Source organism: Typopeltis vanoorti, chromosome 18, assembly GCF_054136105.1.
Source record: "Typopeltis vanoorti isolate ZY-2024b chromosome 18, IOZ_Tvanoo_1.0, whole genome shotgun sequence".
NCBI classification, from domain to species: Eukaryota; Metazoa; Arthropoda; class Arachnida; order Uropygi; family Thelyphonidae; genus Typopeltis; species Typopeltis vanoorti.
The window spans coordinates 898,621-920,136 of NC_143566.1; the positions used below are offsets into that span (position 1 = coordinate 898,621).

Genomic DNA, 21,516 nt, shown 5'->3' on the forward strand with positions numbered 1-21,516 from the left:
AGTACTACATTAAAAAATTACATCATTACTAACTTCCTATCTACAATTTTCCTCCAAATCAGTCTGTTACTTGTCAAGACTCCAACATTATCAGATCTTATATTTCTATCGTCTAAGGCACTTTGTACCGTATCAATCCACCTATATCTTGGTCTTCCTCTGGGTCGTTTTCCTGCCAACCTGGCAGAGAACACTTGTTTTGCTAATCTTTCCTCTCCCATTCTATTTAAGTGACCATACCATCTCAGATTAGCTCTGCTAACGCATTCCTGGATGCTGACAATGTCAAGTTCTTTCCTAATATCCTCATTTTTAATATGATATTGCCATTGATGCCATCTGTTCACGCCTCTAATCTTTCTCAGGACTCTCATATCTGCGGTCACTAGTCTTTGGTCAAGTGTTTTACTTCTGACCCAGCTCTCAGATCCATAAGTTAAAATTGGTTTGAACACAGTTTTGTATACAGCTAATTTAGTGTTCCGACTAATTTCTTTCTTATTCCATATGAATTTATTCAATTGACTTCCCACGATACCAGCTTTGCTGATTCTGTTGTCTATTTCTATATTTAGTTTACCATCTTCAGTAAAAATTGTGCCTAAGTAGCTAAAATGTTTTACTTGTTCCACAGGTTCTCCATTCACAACACAGTTGACATTTTCAATGATTCTGCCTATTTTCATTGTCTTTGTCTTTTTATTGCTGACCTTCATACCATATCTATTACAACAGCTATTCAATTTAGTCAGAGAATCTTGCAGACTTGTAGCGGATTTATTTAGAAGTATAACATCATCCGCATAAAGCAAAGAGCTGACATTAACATCTCCAATTTTGATATCAGGTTTAATACCACATTCCTTCATAATGTGATCCATATAGATAATGAATAACAGAGGGGATAACGTACATCCTTGTCTCACACCAGATTTAACATTAAACCATCTTCCTGTACTTCCTTCAATTCTAACTGCTGACTCACAACTCAAATACAGACTAAGTATTGCTTGATATAATGCCCCATTGACACCATATAACTGCAGCGTATTGAATAGCTTCTCTCTTGGCACCTTGTCATATGCCTTTTCCAAATCAACAAAACTTAAATACAGATCTTTGTTATATTCCCATGCTTTCTCGACTATTTGTCGTAAAGTGAAGATCTGATCCTGACAGCCTCTATTTGGCCTGAATCCAGCTTGTTCTTCACCAAGCTTTTCTTCCACAATTCTTCTCAACCGTTTCTCAAGTATACTTGCATAGATCTTGCCAGGAACACTCAGTAGGGAAATACCTCTGTAATTCTCACATTCAGTTTTATTTCCCTTTTTTATATATGGGTACTATGAGAGCTCTACTCCAATCATCAGGAATTCGTCCCTCTGTCCAGGCTTTCTGAACTATGCAGTGCAGCCACTGTAAGACTCTTATACCACCATACTTCAACATTTCTGGTCGAATATCATCTACTCCTGCTGCCTTTCCACATTTCAAGCCTTTGATGGCTTTTTCTACTTCAGGAATGGATATGTATTCCTGACTGCATGCCTGGTCAGTGTTTTTTATCACTGTGCTGTCATCACTGCTTGTTTCATTTAGCAGTTTTTCAAAGTAATTACTCCATACTTCAAGGATATCTTTTTCTCCTGTTTTCATTTCACCTTTATCATCTCTAATTCCTTTTACAGCACTCTTTCCTCCATTCCTAAGCTTCTTCAACAACCTCCAGAATATTTTGCCACCTTCTTGATATTTATTTTCTATATTCTTGCCAAAGTCCTCCCATGACTTTTGTTTAGCTAGTTTTACACACTGTTTAGCTTTCTTACATTTGTCTCTGTATTCTGTAAGAGTAAAAGCTGACTTATTTGCCAGGAACTTTTGATATGCTTTCTTCTTTTCCTTCGCTGCCTCTTTAACTTCCTGTGTCCACCAGGGAGTTCTGATTTTTTTATCTTTGCACACAACCTCTCCACATGCCTCTCTGGCAGAATCAATCAATGTTTCCTTCAGAGTTTGCCACTGAATCTCCAAGGTTTGATTCCTGTTCTCAAACTCTTTCATTTTCTTTTCAATAATATTTCTGTATTTTAGTCTACAGTTTACATCTGAGAGCTGCTCAACTTTTATTCGCTTTAAAACTTTCTTACATGTTATTCTTTTCAATATGAAATTCAATTTTATCCTGCTCAAGACTAAATAGTGATCACTTCCAATTTCAAATCCTCTGTACACTCTGGTGTCCTGCACCAGGGAGAAAACATCACTATCAACAATAACATAGTCAATGAGACTTTTCTTATTCCTAGCCTCTTCTCTCCATGTGAATTTGTGCACATTTTTATGTTGGAACATGGTGTTAGTAATAACCAGTCCATGTCCTGAGCAGAAATCCAACAGATATTTGCCATTATTATTAGCTTTGCTCTTTTCTCCAAATTTTCCCAAAATATTTTTGTATGTCTCACAATCATTTCCTACTCTACTATTTAGATCCCCAACAAGGACCAACTTTTCCTTTTTCATTGTGTCAGTTGCTTTTTCTAAAGCCTCAAAAAATTCCTCCACTTCTACCTTAGTAGAGCCTTCTGTGGGACCATAGGCACAAATAAGTCTCATTGTCCAGTTCCCCATTCTCATATTTGCCCACATTACTCTACTTGAGACTGACTGCCATTCAAGAAGATTAGCCTCGTATTTTGTGTTGAATACTATGGCTACTCCTTCTTTTCCTTGATTGTTATTGCCTGAATATAACATTTTGTATTTATTGCTCAGAAAGATCTCACCAGTTTTGGTCTTTTTTGTTTCAGTCACCCCTATTATGTCGATCTGGTACTTATCTAATTCCTCAGCTAGCTCCATTTCTTTGCCATTCAGGCTTCTTACGTTGATAGTACCGATCTTTAACTCTGGTGATGTTGAGTTGGGGTTTGTTTTCAGATTTGTTCCAGTAGCTGACTTTTCGCTGTTCGCCCTGGTTCCCTGGCGAAAACAACGGGGGCCTTGTTTAACCGGGCGACGCCCCAGCCGGCATGAAATTTTGTCATGTTGTACCATCATTTTTTATTTTGGTTTAACCAATAAGAATACAATTTGGTCGGCTAAATCCCAAATTGCCAGCCCATCCTCGTTCGTTCAGTATCAAAGTAGATACCCAACAGGGTGCACCACGAGAAGGTGAGGATTGGACATTAGGTCAGAAGCCCTGGTCGGTTCTCCGCATTCCTTTAAAGGCTATGTGGAGGTCTCCTCTCAGTTATACAGCTTTGACCCTTAAGCACCCCTTTGACCCTTAAGCCCCAAAACAAAAGTTTTATCATCAAATTACAGATATATCTACTTGGAGGAGGTGTATACAGAATTTATGATAGTACTACATGAAAACTATGTTATTACCAGGGCTCGACAAATATGCTCACCCACTCACCAGTGGCGAGTAGATCTTGCTAACTAGCAGGCAACTGCAGACCAAACAAAATATAATTTTTAATAAAAAAATAACTTTTTAATAGATGCCTTTTAACTCTAAAAAAAGAGAGGCAGCACACTGATCAGTTTATGAAACTCCTACTGACTTATTGAGACATATAATTTAAAAATGAGGATCTTGGGCAAGTTCATTTTTGTTGCATGGCAAGTAAGGTTTTGTATAATGTGTCAAGTCTTGATCATTACTAACTTTCTGTTCATAATTTTTTTTCCTCCAACTTCTGTCTTGAGACTCCTTTTCAGATATTGTTATGTCAGATTTTATATTTTGGTCTTCTAAGTCATTCCTGTCAAAGGTGGGCAAGACCAGGAGATATTTAGGCAGTTGAGCTTGGCAAGTGCAAGGAGAATGATTGTTATGAGAGTTAACTATGGCAGTATAAATTGGGAAGAGGAAACTTAATGTAGTAATAAGGGAATGGAATTTCTAGAATTCTTGAGAGACAAATGTCTTAGGCAACATGTAGTAGAAAGAACATGAGGTTCAAGAGTTTTGGATTTGGTCATAGCATCAGAAGAACTATTTATAACTGAGATAGCATCTCTGCTCCCAGTTGGAGAGAGTGACTATGTAGTTTTGACTTAGAAGATGAATAGACATGTAGGATTATCAAAGAGAAGGGAATGTATGTGGAATTATAAGGCGGGTGATCATGATAGTCTTAGATATCAAATTGGGGAAGTTCCATAGAGAGAGGAATTCGAAGGGAGAGATATCATTAGTGCTTGGGAAATTGTGAAAGAATATTTGTTAGCAGTAATAGTAAGCTGTATTCCACGAGGTAAGAAGAGGACACAATTTGGTGTAATTAATAAGACTGAAGGTAAAAAAAGAGGTTATGGAAGAGATATAAGGAGAGAGGTGGAGAGCAGATGCATGAAGAATATAAGACTCAAGCCAGGAGAGTGACTAGTATGGTAAGGAAGGTAAAACTGGAGTATGAGAAGAGATTGTCCCTAAGATCCGAAGAACATCCTCGGGAATTTTTTAGCTATGTGGTCAGTTGGAAGAAAAATGAATGTGGAAGAATAACCTTGTGGGATAAAAATGGGAATAGAGTGACTGATGTGGAGTTGTTCAATGAACACTTTATTGGAGTATTTCATACTGGAGAAGTAGATTTTAATACTGGAGGGATAGGGCAGTTTAGAGGTTCAAGAGGAGAGTGGGTTTCAAATACTGAGTACTCTGAATGTCAATAAAGCAGTGGGACTGGATGGAATTTTGCCACATGTTTTGAGAGAATGTGCTAAAGAACTGATAGCTCCCTTGACCTGGCTTTTCAATGAAAGTCTGGCCACAGGAAAGGTACCTGAGGAGTGGAAGGAGTGTAATATAGTGCCATTGCATAAGGGTGGTAGCAGACTGATGAAACACAAACTGGTCAAATTATAGACCTGTTTGTGTTTCATCAGTAGTTAAGATCTTGAAGAGGGACCATACACAACGTTGGGCAGATAACAGTAATGTTATCTGTGAGAGTCAACATGGATTTGTTAAGGGGGTGCACTTGCTTTAGTAATATGATTGCCTTTTATAATAACATGACAAGCAGTTTATGAGGGAAAGGCATATTCTGCTATTTTTTTGGATTTTGCAAAGGCATTTGACAGGATGCCACATGATAAGCTGATATTTAAGTTGCTGCACATGGATTTAGATGTCAAGATAGTCAACTGGATTCAGGATTGGCTATCTGATAGGTATCAGAGAGTTGTGTATGGTGGGTCAATATCAAGGAGGCAGAAGGTTACAAGTGGAGTCCCACAGGGCTCAGTACTGGGACCTGTATTGTTTAACCTTTATATCAATGACAATGTTAGTGGATTGCAGGGGGATATTCAGTTGTTTGCAGAAACTTGGATGTCTTCTAATGTCTCAAAGACATCATCTAGATGATTTCACAAATTATTGGAAAGCTTGAAGAAGGCTGCAGAATTACTGATGTTGCCAGAGAGTTTGGAATCTTATATATGTATCCAAGCATTGTATATCTGGGCAGTGTTTCAAACCAGTGCATTTGCTAAGAGGTAGCCCTCGGTCTACCATTGAGCATGAAGTCAGATTTTTGGTTATAACAGTAAAACGTAATCAATACATCACAGCTTGTAAGTTGGCTCTATTCAAGCACAGATATCTCAACAAACTGTGGCAAGTCATCTGTGCCAAGTAGGCCTATACTCCCGAAGTCTGTGTACCAGCTCATCATAAAGCACATATTCGGTGTTGTTATATCAATAAAAATTGGACAAGACACCAATGGGCTAATGTGCTCTTTACAGATGAGAGTCATTTTAGTCTTTCCTCTGATTCTAGACAACACTTGATGTGGTGTGAAAGTGGTACTGTTTACCATCATGAGAATGTTCTTGAAAGGGATAGACAGCGGTGCTAGGGTCATGGTGTTGAGATGCATTTTGCTTACTGACGCACTGAGCTACAATTGCTAGAAAAAGGGATTATGCATGGGAAATGATATTGCAGCAAAATTCTTCACATGTTCGAATGTTCTGTGGTGCTGTAGGCAAAGAATTCATTTTTATGGATGATAGTACCACACCACATCATACACAAGCAGTGGAGATACTTCTGGAGACTGAGGATGTTAATTGAATTGAGTGGCCAGCATGCTCCCAAGATCTCAACCACATAGAACATATTTGAGATGCATTGCTGCTTGAAATTCCCCTCCATAAAACAAACAAGGCCTTTCCTTGCTCTGAAGTAGGAGTGGGCCAGTTTGCTTCAAGAACTCTCACCTGGTGCTAAACATAGTACGTCATTGTGAGAGCCACATCACAGTTTTTGGGGTGGACATATTCCATACTGAAATGTCTCTCTGCATAGTTTTTTGCATGTATTGTACATTAATTCCTTAACTCTATTCTTAGAAAATTTGTAACTTTTGCCAAAATGTATTGCAATTTAATTTGTATGAAATTAAGAACACGTTTTTTGTGTAATGTAATTTATTAGTATGCTACCAATAAATTTATGTCCACATTTGGCTGTAGTCATGAAAATTTTTTCATATACAGGTAAAAGTGTAGTTCGTCCTCAGCTTTTGGATGCTAGTACTGTATTCCTCCTATTCATTGACTCATTTGGAATCACTATCCTCCTCCTCAATTGCACTTTCGTGTTATTGCATTATTATTTTTTTATTATTACAAGGGCACCTCCATGGAGTCTAAATACTCATTGCGGGAGACCCAATCTATCTACACAATTTATCAAACTTCTCCTTGAACCCACTAACAGACAAAGCTCGCAACTGACTCTGGCAACCCATTCCACTCATTCACAAGTCTCCAAGCAAAAAATATAGTCCTCGCATCCCTGCTAATCATACCTTCCAGAGATGACCCCTTATATTTAGTGTTTAATTAAAACTGCCAAGAAATTATATTCTTGCTTAATCCTTTATCCAAGCATAAGCAAAGTTTGTGTGTGAAGTTTCTTCACTTGCTTACACTTGATAAAGGATTCCTCCTTATTCCTGATTTATGCTTATGCATAAACCCACACTTCTCTGCACAGGTGTTCAAAACCATATTTTGACAGAATAGGTTGGTTAATCCTTAATCTCAAAGTGTCCTATGTCTGTATACTGTGTGTGTTCTTCTGACCAGTTTGCCTGTCTTGAGGGATGAAAAATCTGAGTTTAAAGGAGATAAAACCCTCCTCTGTATGAGACCACTAACTCACTATTTGATTGAAAACACATGATAAAGGTTCCTCTCATCATAGACAGGATTCGAACCTGGGTCTTTCTAATCAAAGGGCTCAGCTATACAACTGAGCTACCAAGGTTCTTATAAAGGATTAAACAAGAATATGATTTCTTGGCATTTTTAATTTAATTTATAACCAAATGAAAAAACTTTCTACAACAAGACTTAGTGTTTATTCTGGCATTCTTCTTTTTCAGTAAGTCATCTTTGTCCTCTCTTGTTCTGTGCTTGCCAGTTTGAAACCTACCAAAGCTGTTAACTTGTTTACTTTTTTTCCCACTTTACATTCTTAACTGCATTACTAACATCTTAAATTTGGGCAGAAAACAGTTTATTAACATTTTCATCAGTATATCTGTGATCATGCAATCACCCTACTATACTGTCTCCATACTCTCCCTTTCTTGTTCTTTAATACATTCTCATTTTGTTAGATCTATTTGCATAATACATCTATAAATGTCAGCTTGTAAACTACCTAAAATTTGCATTTTCACAGATCTGAAATTAACTAGATATTCTGTGTAAAAATGCAACATTAGTTGGGTTAACAATTGACAACAATATATCCGAAGTCCAAGAAAATGAAATAGAAAGAAAGATGAAGCTAAATGACTGCACTCTTGAAGAGTAGGATATTTTGAGCACTTTGATATTCTAAATAAGATAGCAGATAATAAGCAAAACTCATCATGCATCAAACCCAACAAGATGTTCATAATGTAGCTAGGGTATACCCCCTCAAATGACGTGCCACAACCTCACCCGATAGGGACAAGTGGACAAGGACTACCTGCTGAAGGCTGGCACAGACCAAAGAAGCTAGGCCATATCTCTCAATTTGCAACAATTAACACTAGAACACTGACTGGACGAAACCTCGAATTGGCTGATATACTCAAGCACAGACATGTTGACATTGCTTGCATCCAGGAAACAAAATGGGAAGGGGCAAAAGCCCTTTGACATTGCTGAAGGATATAAGATTCTGTACTATGGAACAACAACTGGTTGAAATGGAGTAGCCATAGCAGTCTGCAAGTACCTACGAGACTGCATTACCAAAGTTGACCATATCTCTGATTATCTGGATTGCCACAGAGACCACACCTGTGTGCATTATGTCTTGCTATGCACCTCAGCCAGGATGCTCAACTGAGGACCATGACAAATTGTACATGCAATGACGGAAGCGAACGCATCTTGGAATGCATTGAAGCATGTGATCTGGCACTGGCAGACATTTTTCAGGAAACACCCATCTCTCACCTTATCACCTATTACAGTTGTGCTTATGAAACACAAATTGATTATGGATGATACTGACGAAAGACCTGAAACTAGTGATAAACTGCAAGGTCATTCCATCTGACAACATTGCTCCCCAACGCTGACTCCTGGTCCTTGGTTTCCATCTCCAACTTAGATCAATCAGGCAACTACCGTATATGTCGGCATATAAGACAGTTCTCAAATACTACAGAAAAACCGCTCAAAATCATGGGTCGTCTTATACGGCGAGTATTAAAAGGGAAGCTTAATTTCTTGAATGAACATTTAGGTAATTACAATACATCGTTATATAAGAAAATGTTTATAAACAAATCAGATTCATTTTTTGTTACATAAATTTATGTAAAATATTATGATAGATGTAAGTCTTAAAAAACAAATAATAATTATTAACCTCAATTTTCATGTTAATTTTCATCATCTGTTGAAAATAGTTCTTCAGATTCATTGTTTAAATGATCGTCATATGGATCCCAGTTCGAATCCGGTGAATTGATTTAGTTTTCATCATGATCAGTGCCCCACAACAGATCATCTTCCATACCATCCATAAGATTAGAAATACCACACGTTTTAAATGATTTTATTATAGTCTCTACTTTTACTTTATTCCATGCTTTGATCACAAAATTGCACAACATATCAAGTGATGCAGCACTCATAGATCCACTGCTTGTAAATGATTTTTCACCAGTCAACATCCAATTATTCCACTCTTCTCGCTTGTAATCTTTAAATGGTTTGTTCAACCAGATGTCTAGTGGTTGCAATCTAGAAGTTAAACCACCTGGTACAACAGCAATTTTTGTGTTATTTTTTTCTAGAAGACTTAGTATTCTCAGTTAAATTACTACGAAACATATCCCATACTAATAAACTGCGTTTCTTCATTATTTCGACTGGTCCACACATTATTTATCCATAATTTCACACCATTTTCGTCCTTCCATCTTTTTTCGTGAAAATTTACAAAAATACCTGAAGGAAATTTTATCTTGGGTTTAGTTTTATGTTTGAAGATAATCATTGGTTTTAACTTAGTTCCGTCAGCCAAACTTGACAACAGAACTGTAAACCTTGTTTTTTCATGACTTGTACTTCGAACTAGCACACTCTTACTACCTTTAGATTCCACTGTTTTATTGCTTATCATATCAATGCTCATAGGAGTTTCATCCACATTTCCAATATTTGACAATAGAAATTTATGTTCTTGTCTCAACCGAATAATAAATTTATGGAAACTGGTAAGTTTGTGGTCAAGATCTGCTGGTAGCTTTTGAGCAATTTTTGTTTTTTGTCGTATTACCAGATTTTGTCTGTTCATAAAACAATTACACCATCCTGAAGTAGCTTGAAATTCTATACTTTTATCTGGATTGAATCTTGACCATTTTAGTGCATGTACTCTAATCATATTTCTTGTAACAAGATAACCATTCTGCCTTTGTTTTAATACCCATTCTGCAACGTGATTTTCCAGTTTCAGCCATTTCTTCGTTTTGTTGCTGGTTCCATGATTTTAAATGATAACAGTTTTAATAATCCTAAAATTAAAAAAAGATGCAAAATTAATAATTAATTAAAATTGGGGCTGATCACTTTTAATTAGGGTAATTCGTGTAAATACTAAATCTATGCTATGCAAAAAAACTAATGGTATGTATAGATATAAAAATAATGGATATAACAACAATACCTAACATTGCATTAATAAAAGAGAGAAGAAATTGGGGAGGGGTCGTCTTATACATAACTGACATAAGCTTAAAACCTAAAAATAGCCTAAAATTCAAGCCTCGTCTTATACACCGACATACACGGTAGTTACATCTACTGAGCAAATTAAGTGGTGGAAACTTGCTAACCATTCGCAACAATGCTGTTGGTCCATTCAAAATAGAAACTTTCCACACAGCCAGAGAAATATGCAGTGAAACTATCATGAAAATCTGGGCACACACCAAGAAAATGCTAGGTGCAACTAAACCAGGCCACCAATTCATAGACAAGCAAGTTTGGTGGCGGAATGAAAATGTCCAACACATGTTGAAAGCCAAGAAAGATGCATTACAAGAACTGGCTACAATCTAGAACTGATGACAACCTCACTCAATACACTTACTAAACGAGAAGTAGCAGCAAAGCTGAGCACTACCATAACCTGTTGCTTGCCTGGACAAACCCGAAGGAGCTAATGGCATATTCAGACTAGCTATATCCGGACATCATGCCACAACAGACATCAGCCATATTATACATGTCAAAGATGAAGGACAGCTACTGCAAAAACCAGCAGACATCCTCCGACGATGTTGGAAGTCCTTCCACCTGGTCATACCACAAATTAAAAATGCCAAGAAATTATATTCTGGTTTAATCCTTTATCCAAGTGTAAGCAAACAAAGTTTGTGCCTGAAGTATTTTCAGGACAGGGCAACTAAGGTATGACAGCTTTTGGCTACTCATGTATGACTTCTGCATTACTTCAACCTTGGTATCATCTCTGGGTCTGGCTCCCACTGATGAGACCTCAACAAAGGTCGAAACTGGTCTGTGGTGGCCCTTCCCATAATACATGACATTATACATGTCTGTAAGGATAGATACTTTGTATTATGGGATAATAAAACAAGTGATATGAAGTCATTAGCTTCCATATACGAGTTGCCCTGTTCTGAAGATACTTCAAGTGCAAACTTTGTTTGCTTACACTTAGATAAAGGTTTAAACCAGGAATATAATTTCTTGGCATCTTTAATTTGTGATCCTTCGATGATGGTATGATTATTTTAATGCAATATGTAATGAAGACCTACCCACATCCACCAATTCCCACTGCTGACCATGTTCTTGGGCAGTACTACTTATTACACCACACAGGTTGCAAATGCCATCCATGCTATGAAAAACTACAAGGTAACTGGACCTGATGATATCCCCATGGAAGTCTGTGACACATAAGAACAATGAGGGGCGGAGTTTTTGACAGGACTGTTCAAGAAATGCATCAAGAAAAATGAGATCCCATCTGTCTGGCAGACTAGAACTACAGTATCCATTTGGAAAGGCAAAGGTGACATCACTGTCTGCACTACCACCCCATTTGGCTCCTCTGCCACACCATGAAGATTTTTAAACAGATAATTGATGCCTGTTTGAGAGACATTGTTACTATATCTCCAAATCAGTGTGACCTTGTAAAAGGTTGTGGGGCGACAGATCAATGTTGTCTGCCTACTAATGGAAAGACATAGGGCAAAAAGTAAAATGGTCCGTATGGCCTTCCTGGACCTCAAGAAGGTGATCGGGTCCGACATGAACTGATTTGATACTCTATGCACCCATGGCATCCCTGAAGCCTATATATGCTGGGTGCAGTTCCTCTACTCTTAACACCACTAGCTCCATCCGCTGTGCTGCTGGTGTCACCAAGCCATTTAACATTCAGGTAGGCATCCACCAAGGATCTGCCCTATAACCACTTCTGTTTATCCTATGCATGGACATCAACCATGGACCTTACTGCATGCCGGCAATGTCCTGCTGGCATATAAAACCAGAGCAGAACTTGAATTACTGATCAACCAGTGGAAAACATGACTTTGGTTTGCGACTTAACCTGGCACAATTCTAGTGAATGGTACTGAACTTACTAAGACCTCTAACTTTCAGTATCTTGGATCCTGTGTGATGTCTGATAATAGTACCCTTCCAGATGCCAGAACATGCATTAATGCTGCCTGGCTGAAATGGTGCCAGGTCACTAGGGTCCTCTGTGACAAGAACATACTCTGGCATCTCAAATCCAAGATCTGTCACATGGCCATCTGACCCTTTGGATTTTATGGAGCAGAGTACTGGCCTGTAACAAAGCAGCATGAACAGGCACTACATGTTATGAAGATGCAGATGCTCCAATGGACACTGGGATACACACTACCAGACCATATTACACTACCACCCCATCTTGGTATTGCCCTAATCCCAGAGAAGATGAGGTAAGCACTCCTTCACAATGGTATGGACATGTGGCTAGGGCTGACAAGGAATCTGTTGCAGGATGGGCTCTTGAACTTAGCCCAGATAGCCAATGATGAAAAGGATGTCCAAAATAGCAATGGATGAACAGCCTAAAAGAATACATGCAGGCCATGAGTGTCCACCCTACTGATGCTGCAAACTGAATGAAATGGAGGGCCAAATGTAAAAAAGTGGACCCTGCACCAAGCAGGACATAATGCTAGGAAGAAGAAGATAGTAAGCAAAACTCATCAGTTTCGTAAAAGCCTAACTAATATCTGGAAACTCAAACTTATGAACATAATTCATTCCTTCAAGAGTGTTAGTAAGTTTAATTTATTTTTTTTATAAGATATATTATTAAACTTATTAATGTAATGGTGAACTTTGGGCATCATAAAATGTTCATAAGTGCAGGGTTCTGTGTTTGTTAAATGAATTGCACTGCACAGACGGATAAATTACAATTTATCAGCCTGTGCAGTGTTTGTAAATGAGAATTGTTCTTAAATAGAAGTTTGCCAGTACTTGCCGTGCAATTAATATTATCACTAGGTGTGGGATACCATGCATTTGATCAGTATTGATCAGTATTGTGATATACATGGCAAGACTATATCACTAATGTTGTTATTCCTGGAGAAAGTCAGCAGACACTTCTAATAGATACATTTCAACAGAAAAATTAACAAAGGTGGTTGTGACACCAGTTTCAACATCCATCCTCACCTATGCTCAGTACTCTCATTTCTATAGATCAACAAACAAAAGCAGAGAAAGAAAAAGGCCATGAAAACAGTTTTGTCAGTATATAAAGTTCTTTTTTGAAGATGAGACTTGTGCACCTATGCTTTACCAGTTAGCACATTTTATTTTCATGAGTTATGTGCTTCCAGTTATATATATTTGGTTTAATCCTTTATCCAAGTGTAAGCAAACAAAGTTTGCACTTGAAGTATTTTCAGGACTGGGGCAACTCATGGTAAAGGTGGAGTAAGTTCTGATCACTTGCCTTACTATCTCCCATAATGCTATGCATTAAGGGAAGGGCCACTACCCAGACCCGTTTCGACCTTTATTGAGTTCTCATCAGTGGGAGCCAGGACCTAGAGGTGGTGATACTAAGGTGGAAGTAATGCAGAAGTCATATCACCATATACCAGTTGCCAAAAGGTATCAACACCTTATTATTAAAATTCTTTGGATTAGAGATAGTTGATGGAAGTTTTTTCACTTGCTTACACTTGGATAAAGCATTAAACCAAATATATAATTGATAGCATAGCCAAGTGAAAAAACTTCCATCGAGTTATGTACTTATTTCTGTTATTTCCTTATTTATACCCGAATAAACTGTAATGATGAACCACTTTCCTGAAAATTACATTTTTGAAGACAATTAGAGATAACATGTTTTGCTAACAATAACTCTTTATTGTTTCAGACACTGATCAAGCAAATGAAGAATCATTTGAAAGCAATGATGATGAAGGTAAGTGATAGATAAAACTTGTATCAGAAATTCCATTGTAATGTGATTTTCTATTTGGTTATTAATTATCAGAATACATCTGTATCTGGATAATTACCTGGATATATTTGTTTTACACTGGGGTCATGAGTTATAAGGGGATGGTTTGCAGATCTCTAAAGAATTGTTTAACCCTCTCATGCATAAGGGCCTCATATGAGGACACACATATTTTCCCTCATAATTCATTCATAATTTAGTGCCACTGTATGTATGTAGTCTTCATCTGGGGAGACCAAAGTGTTATTAGAAACCACACCAGATGGCAGGAGTTTCAACAGAGTTACAGGAATACCAATGGTGGTGGTATCAAGGAAGTGAAAAGCTGCTGTTTTGTTGATTTGAATTTGGTGATTTTACGAGTGTTCTGGAAAGGTTAGTATGGTTTTATATATTGTTATACCTTGTAGATGAAGTGTGAATATTTAATTTGTTCATATTTATTACCATATTCATAAAACGAACTTGAAAACAACCTGTCCTCACATGAGGACAATATGTTTGTAAGGTAATCTATGCAGCAAATAGTGTGAGGCTAGAAAGTTCTTCTACAATATTTTTATAATTTTATTTATTTTATTTTTGCAAACATAAATGAATAGTAAGTGTGTTAATTGGCATTATCATCTCTTACAGATGGATAACTAAAAGCCAGGTCCATCAGGCGTAAAAAGAAAAAAAAAAAGAGGCCTATTGCCACAAGAGACTTACTGAAGAGGAGATTGAAAAACTGTTGGAGGAATCTGAAGATCGTTTGGAGCTTCAGATTCTTCCAAATGATCATCCTACATACTAGCAGCCACAAAATGATCCTATAGAGAGTGACAATTCAAGTGAAGATGGTGATTTTCAGTGTCCTTCCCCTGTTGGTCAGACTCACAATGTTCAAAGTCCAGCTAGTGTGCAAAATACGATTGTTGCTGTCATATGCTATTGCAGAGACAACCCGTGTGGTTTAGTGAGAAAGATGATACCTTTGCTGGTACTGAACCACAGTTTAGAGGAAAACACCAAGTAAATATTCACAGAGAGAGTCCTGTACATTATTTTTCACAGCTGTTTCCAGATGAATTGATGGATGAAATTGTGAAAACAAACTAATCTGTATGCATTCTGTAAAGGCAAAGATAATTTAGCACTTAGTGTGACCGAACTCAAAATTTACCTTGGAATTGTACTTGTCATGACATACATAAAATACCCACGTGTAAGGCAGTATTGGTCTCTTCTGAACATGGAATGTGCATGGATGTTATAGCTGATGCTATGTCAGTGAACAGATGGGAGGACATAAGGCAATATTTGCATTTTGTTGATTCAGACACAATACCTACCAACAATAAAGACAAAGCATTATGTATAAAACTAGTGCTGCAAAAGTTTCATGAAACATTCCATGCTGCTTTCAGTCCAGAAGAATTTCAGAGTGTAGATGAGATGATGATTCCATTCAAGGGACATTCATAACTCAAGCAATACTTACCTAAGAAACCAAAAAAATTGGGTTTCAAAATGTGGGTGAGGGCAGGCATTTCTGGCTATGTATAATGTTTCAATTTTTATGTAGGTGCAGATCCTGGAAGACAAAATTCAGACTCATTCAGCGCAAGTGAAAATGTAGTACTTGGGCTTTGTCATGATCTTGCTGGTAAAAACTTCAAGGTATACGCAGACAGCTTCTTCACAAGCATCCTCCTAATTAAGAAACTAAAGGAAGATGATATTTATTATGCGGGCACATGCAGAAGAAATCAACTTCAAGGTACCGACAAGAAACCGAAAAATGAAAAGGATTTGCAGACGATGAGACGAGGAAATATGTGAATTACCACATCCTCTGATAGAAGTACCATCACTAGATGGGTTGATAACTCAATAGTACATGTGATATCTAACTACTTAGGAAAGGAGCCTGTCAGTGTATATCAGAGGTTCAGCCAGAAAGAAAAAAGTTTGCTGAAATTCCACTATCTTGCAGCATAGCTGTTTATAACAGACATATGGGTACAGTGGTCCTTATGGACTCTCTTGTGGCTTTGTGTCAAAATAATACCAGGAACAAATGATGGTATATGAGATTTTTTACCATATGTTGAACGTACTTGTTTGTAATGCACGGATCATTTGGAAATGGGAAGAAAAAGAAAAATTGTGGCAACTGCTTTGATATATCAAGGTTTAGCTCAGCGAGGTACAAAGAAACGAGGATGCCTCTCAAGTCCGACACCACCAGTACTAAAGAAATGCAAAACTCACTCTGTACCACATGAGAAATGTTTTGATGGTGGTGGTGGACACTTCCCAAAGAAGACAACAGGTGCTAATGCCAATTCTTGCAGAGATGTACACTGCAAGAGTAAAACAAGATAAACCTGTGGTAGATGTGAGGTTACAATCTGTCCGGAATGTTTTCAGTCTTTCCATACAAAATGAGGCAAAGAGAATAAGGCTGTTCTTGATAGCTCTTCAAATTCTAATTGTTCTACTTTTTTGTATGTACATGTGGTACATATACTAAGTAATCCAAATTTTGATTATTCATGCAGTGTTTCAGCAAAATATAAATTGTTTATAATCTGTTTTGTCATACTTATGTCTTTCAATGAAAATAAATTCCTTAGTCTGTCATTTCCATAGAAATATGTCTGTAGTCTGTTGGTGTTAGTGCTTGAGGACATCATTTTTAACATATACAGGACACAAATTTAGCAAAATTAATGAATCCATGGTAATACCGTAAGATTAAATGGCACTGTATCATGCCATTATAGTTTTTTATAAATGAATATAAAAATTCATGCATGAGAGGGTTAAAAGTTCGATTGTTTGGTGTGCTTTCCAAAGACTTGTCAACTCCACTCTATGTAGGTATATTTTGGTGAAATGTTTTGGGGTCTGTATGGAAGTTTAAAGTTATCCTGTAGAAACTCAAAATATTCGTTCTCCTTGTAACCCTACACTATTTCTTCTTTCCAATCCACATTCTTATAATTAAAATATCTCATTAGGATCAACTTCCTTTTACTTGCCCAACTAATTTGTATAAACATTTTATAATCGGTGCTTTCTGCGTTCCCTGGCCTATAACAACATCCTATTAGATGTACTATTCTGTTGATCTCAGCTTCACACCAGATAGCTTTAAAATCTTTGCATGTACTACTATTTTCCACTTCCACTCTGTATTGTGTCCTACAATCTTGTAGGACACAATTCCTCTGCTATCATTAACAGTACTCTTCACTTTCCTATCCTTTCAGAATATTCGATATCCTGCCATTTCTAGTCCTGACAGTATATCATTCTTTGTCAACCAAGGTTGACTTATATCAATTATCTTTGGGCATACTAATTCAATCAATGCTATCAACTCATCCTCTTTATTTCTGATACTCTACATTAGTATATAAGCATAACTATTCTCCACTGTTTGGTGCAGAATCCCATCAACACCGCCACTACTCTCTCTCTCTTTCTCTCTGTTATTGTACACCTCTCTCTTCATTCTGACCATCTTCATTTCCCCGACTGATTTGCATCACTATGTCCTGCCATAATTTCTTCTTCACTTTTATATTCCTCTTCTTCCTGTCCTTCCACAACCTGCTTCTCAATCTCTCTGACCTTTAGCTATACTAATTTCATACGAACCTTGTGTACTCTTAGTAAATGACAATTGCTCCAAATGTCCAACACCAAACCCATTCAAATGCATTCCATCAGCTATGAACCATTCTACCTTCCCTTCAAATTCATTAAATATATTCACAAATTGAATACTCTTTGCCTGACACAATTCAGCCAGCTATGAACCATTCTACCTTCATCAAATTGATTAAATATATTCACAAATTGAATATCTTTGCCTGACACAATTCAGCCATCTTGTCATTCAGTATCATTTCTCTCCTTCTGAGTTCACTACTGTCATTTCTGGGCAACAAATTAACCACTTTTCCATTGTCACTATTATTCTTCACCTCCTGCAACAACTTCAAATTTCTTTCCACATTCTTTTCTCACTATCGAAGTTAAACAACTTGGATAGTGCCCAATGCTACTACTAATTCTAAAGCCCGTTCCTTCCTTTAATAAACCAAACAAATCTAATCCTACAAGTTTTGTAAGCCATCAGACCTAAATTGTCAGCAATATACGAGGGAGGCCTGGAAAATTCTGATAAACACCTAGAACAAAAATTAATTAATTTTATGTCTTCCTAAAAGAAAAAAAAAATTTTTTTTAAAAACATTTTTTATATTAAAAAAACTTTTAATCACAGAAACTTCCTTATATATTCATAAATCATTCGTTATTTCTCCATATATGTCCCAGGAATTTTGTCTTTCTTTTTTTGATTGTCTTGCTCAGTACTCAGCTCTTTTATTTCATGCAAATCTTCTTCATTGGCTCTTCTTTCTCTCAAGTTTATTCCTAGCAATACTCCCCAACAGTACATTTCAAGTGCTTCAATTCTTTTCCTGTCTTCTGTTGTTATAGTTACTTAAGGTGACTTTCCAAAATTAGGAGAATTTAAGGCAGTCGTTTTTGTTAAGGTTCAGTCTGGGAATTATATAAATATAACAGTGTTCTTTATATAAAAAAGATTATATAAAGAACACTGTTAAGACTACCTTTCAAGTAAAAAATAACTTCTGTGCCTGTCTGCCCACAAGAACAATGCTCTCATAAGCAGAGGATTCAGTAAACTCCAGGATGAGAAAAAAGATTCCAAGAAGGAATTTAATTTTCCAACTGGATAGAAAGAAATTTGTTTGTCAATTTGGTGAAGAACCTCTCTTTTCTCTTGGACACTCTTTGTACATAGAATGGAAATTATAGAAACTTCTAATATAGGATTAGGATGAAGGCCATTATTAATAATTCTTTTATTGATGATTTTGTCATCTGTTAGAGATGAAAGTAGTATTAATAAAGGACTGTTCTTTATTTAAAAGAGGACCAGTAGAACATAGTTTATGTGCACCATGAACCAAAGCTTTAATCATAGCATATTTCTGATGTGTGATGTGAAGCAGCATTAATGTATTTATTATTATTATTCGTGACACCTCCAAGGAGTCTGAAGACTCATCGCTGGAGGACACCTACTGTACAACTCTCAATCTCCACCACTACACCGAATGTTTACTACCAATCATCTACATCAGCGTCATCCACTGCCCACCACCGCCACAACTAGTATTTTTTGTCTCTGTAAATTGCGTGTGTTTTGAAGGGCCGATTTATCTGTATGTGGATGAAAAACCCAAGTTTCTGGGAGAAAAAACTCTGCATACCTCTGTATGAGATTGGCTAACTCACCTTGAATTGAATTCCCTATAAAAATCCATATAAAGATGATTTCTCCAGTATGAGTTGTTTTTCTATTTGCTGAGAACTATAGACTGCCATTAGGTTGATATAAAATGAGAATGTTGTTAATTTTATCAAGAAATTCATGGAGTTCCGACAAGCAAGAGTTCCACACAGCAAAATCATCATCTATATCAAATAGATGGCTAAGGAGAAAAAACATTAAAAATATGTTGTTCAAATGGTTCCATATAATAATTTACTAGAGTTTGGGAAATAGGAAATCCCAAATGCATTATTGTTGGACAGGTTGATCAGCTCAAATTAGTCTAGAAGAACATCAAGATTATATTCTATTTCATGAGTCTGGGCAGCCAGTATTTATCCTCTAGGCATAACATTGGAATAAAACTAGTCTTAAACAGAAGTTATTTTTTACTTAAAAGATTATAAAAAGAAAATTATGAAGACCACATTCACAGACTGAACCTCAACAAAAATGATTGTTTTTAACTTTCCCAATTGTAGGAAGTCATACTAAGTAACAGTTCTCATCCCTATGTTTCATGAATTATCATCATCATCAAATTCCTGACATGTACCCTCAATGGGTGTATGATAGTGCTACATGAAAAAGTTAAATCATTACTAACATCCTATCTAGTTTTACTCCAAATCAATCTGTTACCTATCAAGACAACATTATCAGATTTTATATTTCTGTCTTTGTAGTTTAAGTCAATAAGAATACAGTTTGGTTGGCTAAATCCAAAATTCCCAGCCCATCCTTGTTCATTTAGTATACAAGTAGATACCTAACAGGGTGCACCACGAGAAGGTGAGGATTGGACGTTAGGTAAGAAGCCCTGGTCGGTTTTCCACATTCCTTTAAAGGCTATGTGGAGGTCTCTTCTCAGTTATACAGCTTTGATCCTTAAGATAAAAAGGTGCCAAGAGAGAGAAGCTACTCAAAATGCTACAGTTGTATGGTGTCGATGGGGCATTATATCAAGCAGTACTTAGTCTTTGAGTTGTAACTCAGCAGTTAGAATTGAAGGAAGTATGGGAAGATGGTTTAATGTTAAATGTGGTGTCAAGACAAGGATGTACATTATCCTCTCTCTTATTCATTATCTATATGGATCAAATTATGAAGGAAAGTGGTATTCAACCTGATATCAAAATTGGAGATGTTAATGTCAGCTATTTGCTTTATGCGGATGATGTTATACTAATGAATCTGCTAGAAGTCTGCTTGACTAAATTGAATAACTGTTGTAATAGATATGGAATGAAGGTCAGCAATAACAAGACAGAGACAATGAAAATAGGCAAAAGCGTTGATAATATCAACTGTATTGTGAATGGAGAAACCTATAGAACAAGTAAAACATTTCAGCTACTTAGGTATGATTTTTAGTGAAGATTGTAAATTAAATATGGAAATAGACAACAGAATCAACAAAGCTGGTATGGTGGGAAGTCAAGTGAATAAATTTATATGGAATAAGAGAGAAATTAGTCAAAACACTAAATTAGCTGTATTCAATACAGTGTTCAAACCAATTTTAACTTATGGATCTGAGAGCTGGGTTAGAAGAAAAACACTTGACCAAAGATTAGAGACTGCAGATATGAGAGTCCTGAGAAAGATGAGGGGTGTGAACAGATGACATCAATGGCAATATCATATTAAAAACAAGGTTATTAGGAAAGAACTTGACATTGTTAGTATCCAGAATGGGAGACGATAGATTAGCAAAACAAGTGTTCTCCGCCAGGGCGGCAGGAAAAAAGACCCAGAGGAAGACCAAGATATGGATGGATTGATACAGTAAAAAGTGTCTTAGAAATGTAAGATCTGATAATGTTGGTGTCTTGACAGGTAACAGATTGATTTGGAAGAAAATTGTAGAAAGCAAGTTAGTAATGATGTAAGCTTTTCATGTAATATTATCATATCCTGTAAGTGTCAGGAATTTGATGATGATGATACTTCTAAGTCTTCTAAGGCACTTTTTACAGTATCAATCCACCTATATCTTGGTCTTCCTCTGGGTTGTTTTCCTGGCAGAGAATACCTGTTTTGCCAGTCTTTCCTTTCCCATTCTGTTTAAGTGGCC

At 36.8% G+C, this 21,516-nt stretch overlaps 1 protein-coding gene across 3 annotated transcripts in view; it reads left to right on the top strand.

Moving 5' to 3' along the window:
• The window catches only part of sds22 (protein phosphatase 1 regulatory subunit sds22), a 277,991-nt gene that overhangs the window by 12,513 nt on the left and 243,962 nt on the right, over nucleotides 1-21,516 (top strand). For all 3 annotated transcript variants that reach the window (XM_090408648.1, XM_090408649.1, XM_090408647.1), the window contains exon 2: nucleotides 13,991-14,038. In XM_090408648.1, the coding sequence (XP_090264774.1) occupies nucleotides 13,991-14,038 (48 nt within the window). The remainder of the gene's footprint in view (nucleotides 1-13,990; nucleotides 14,039-21,516) is intronic.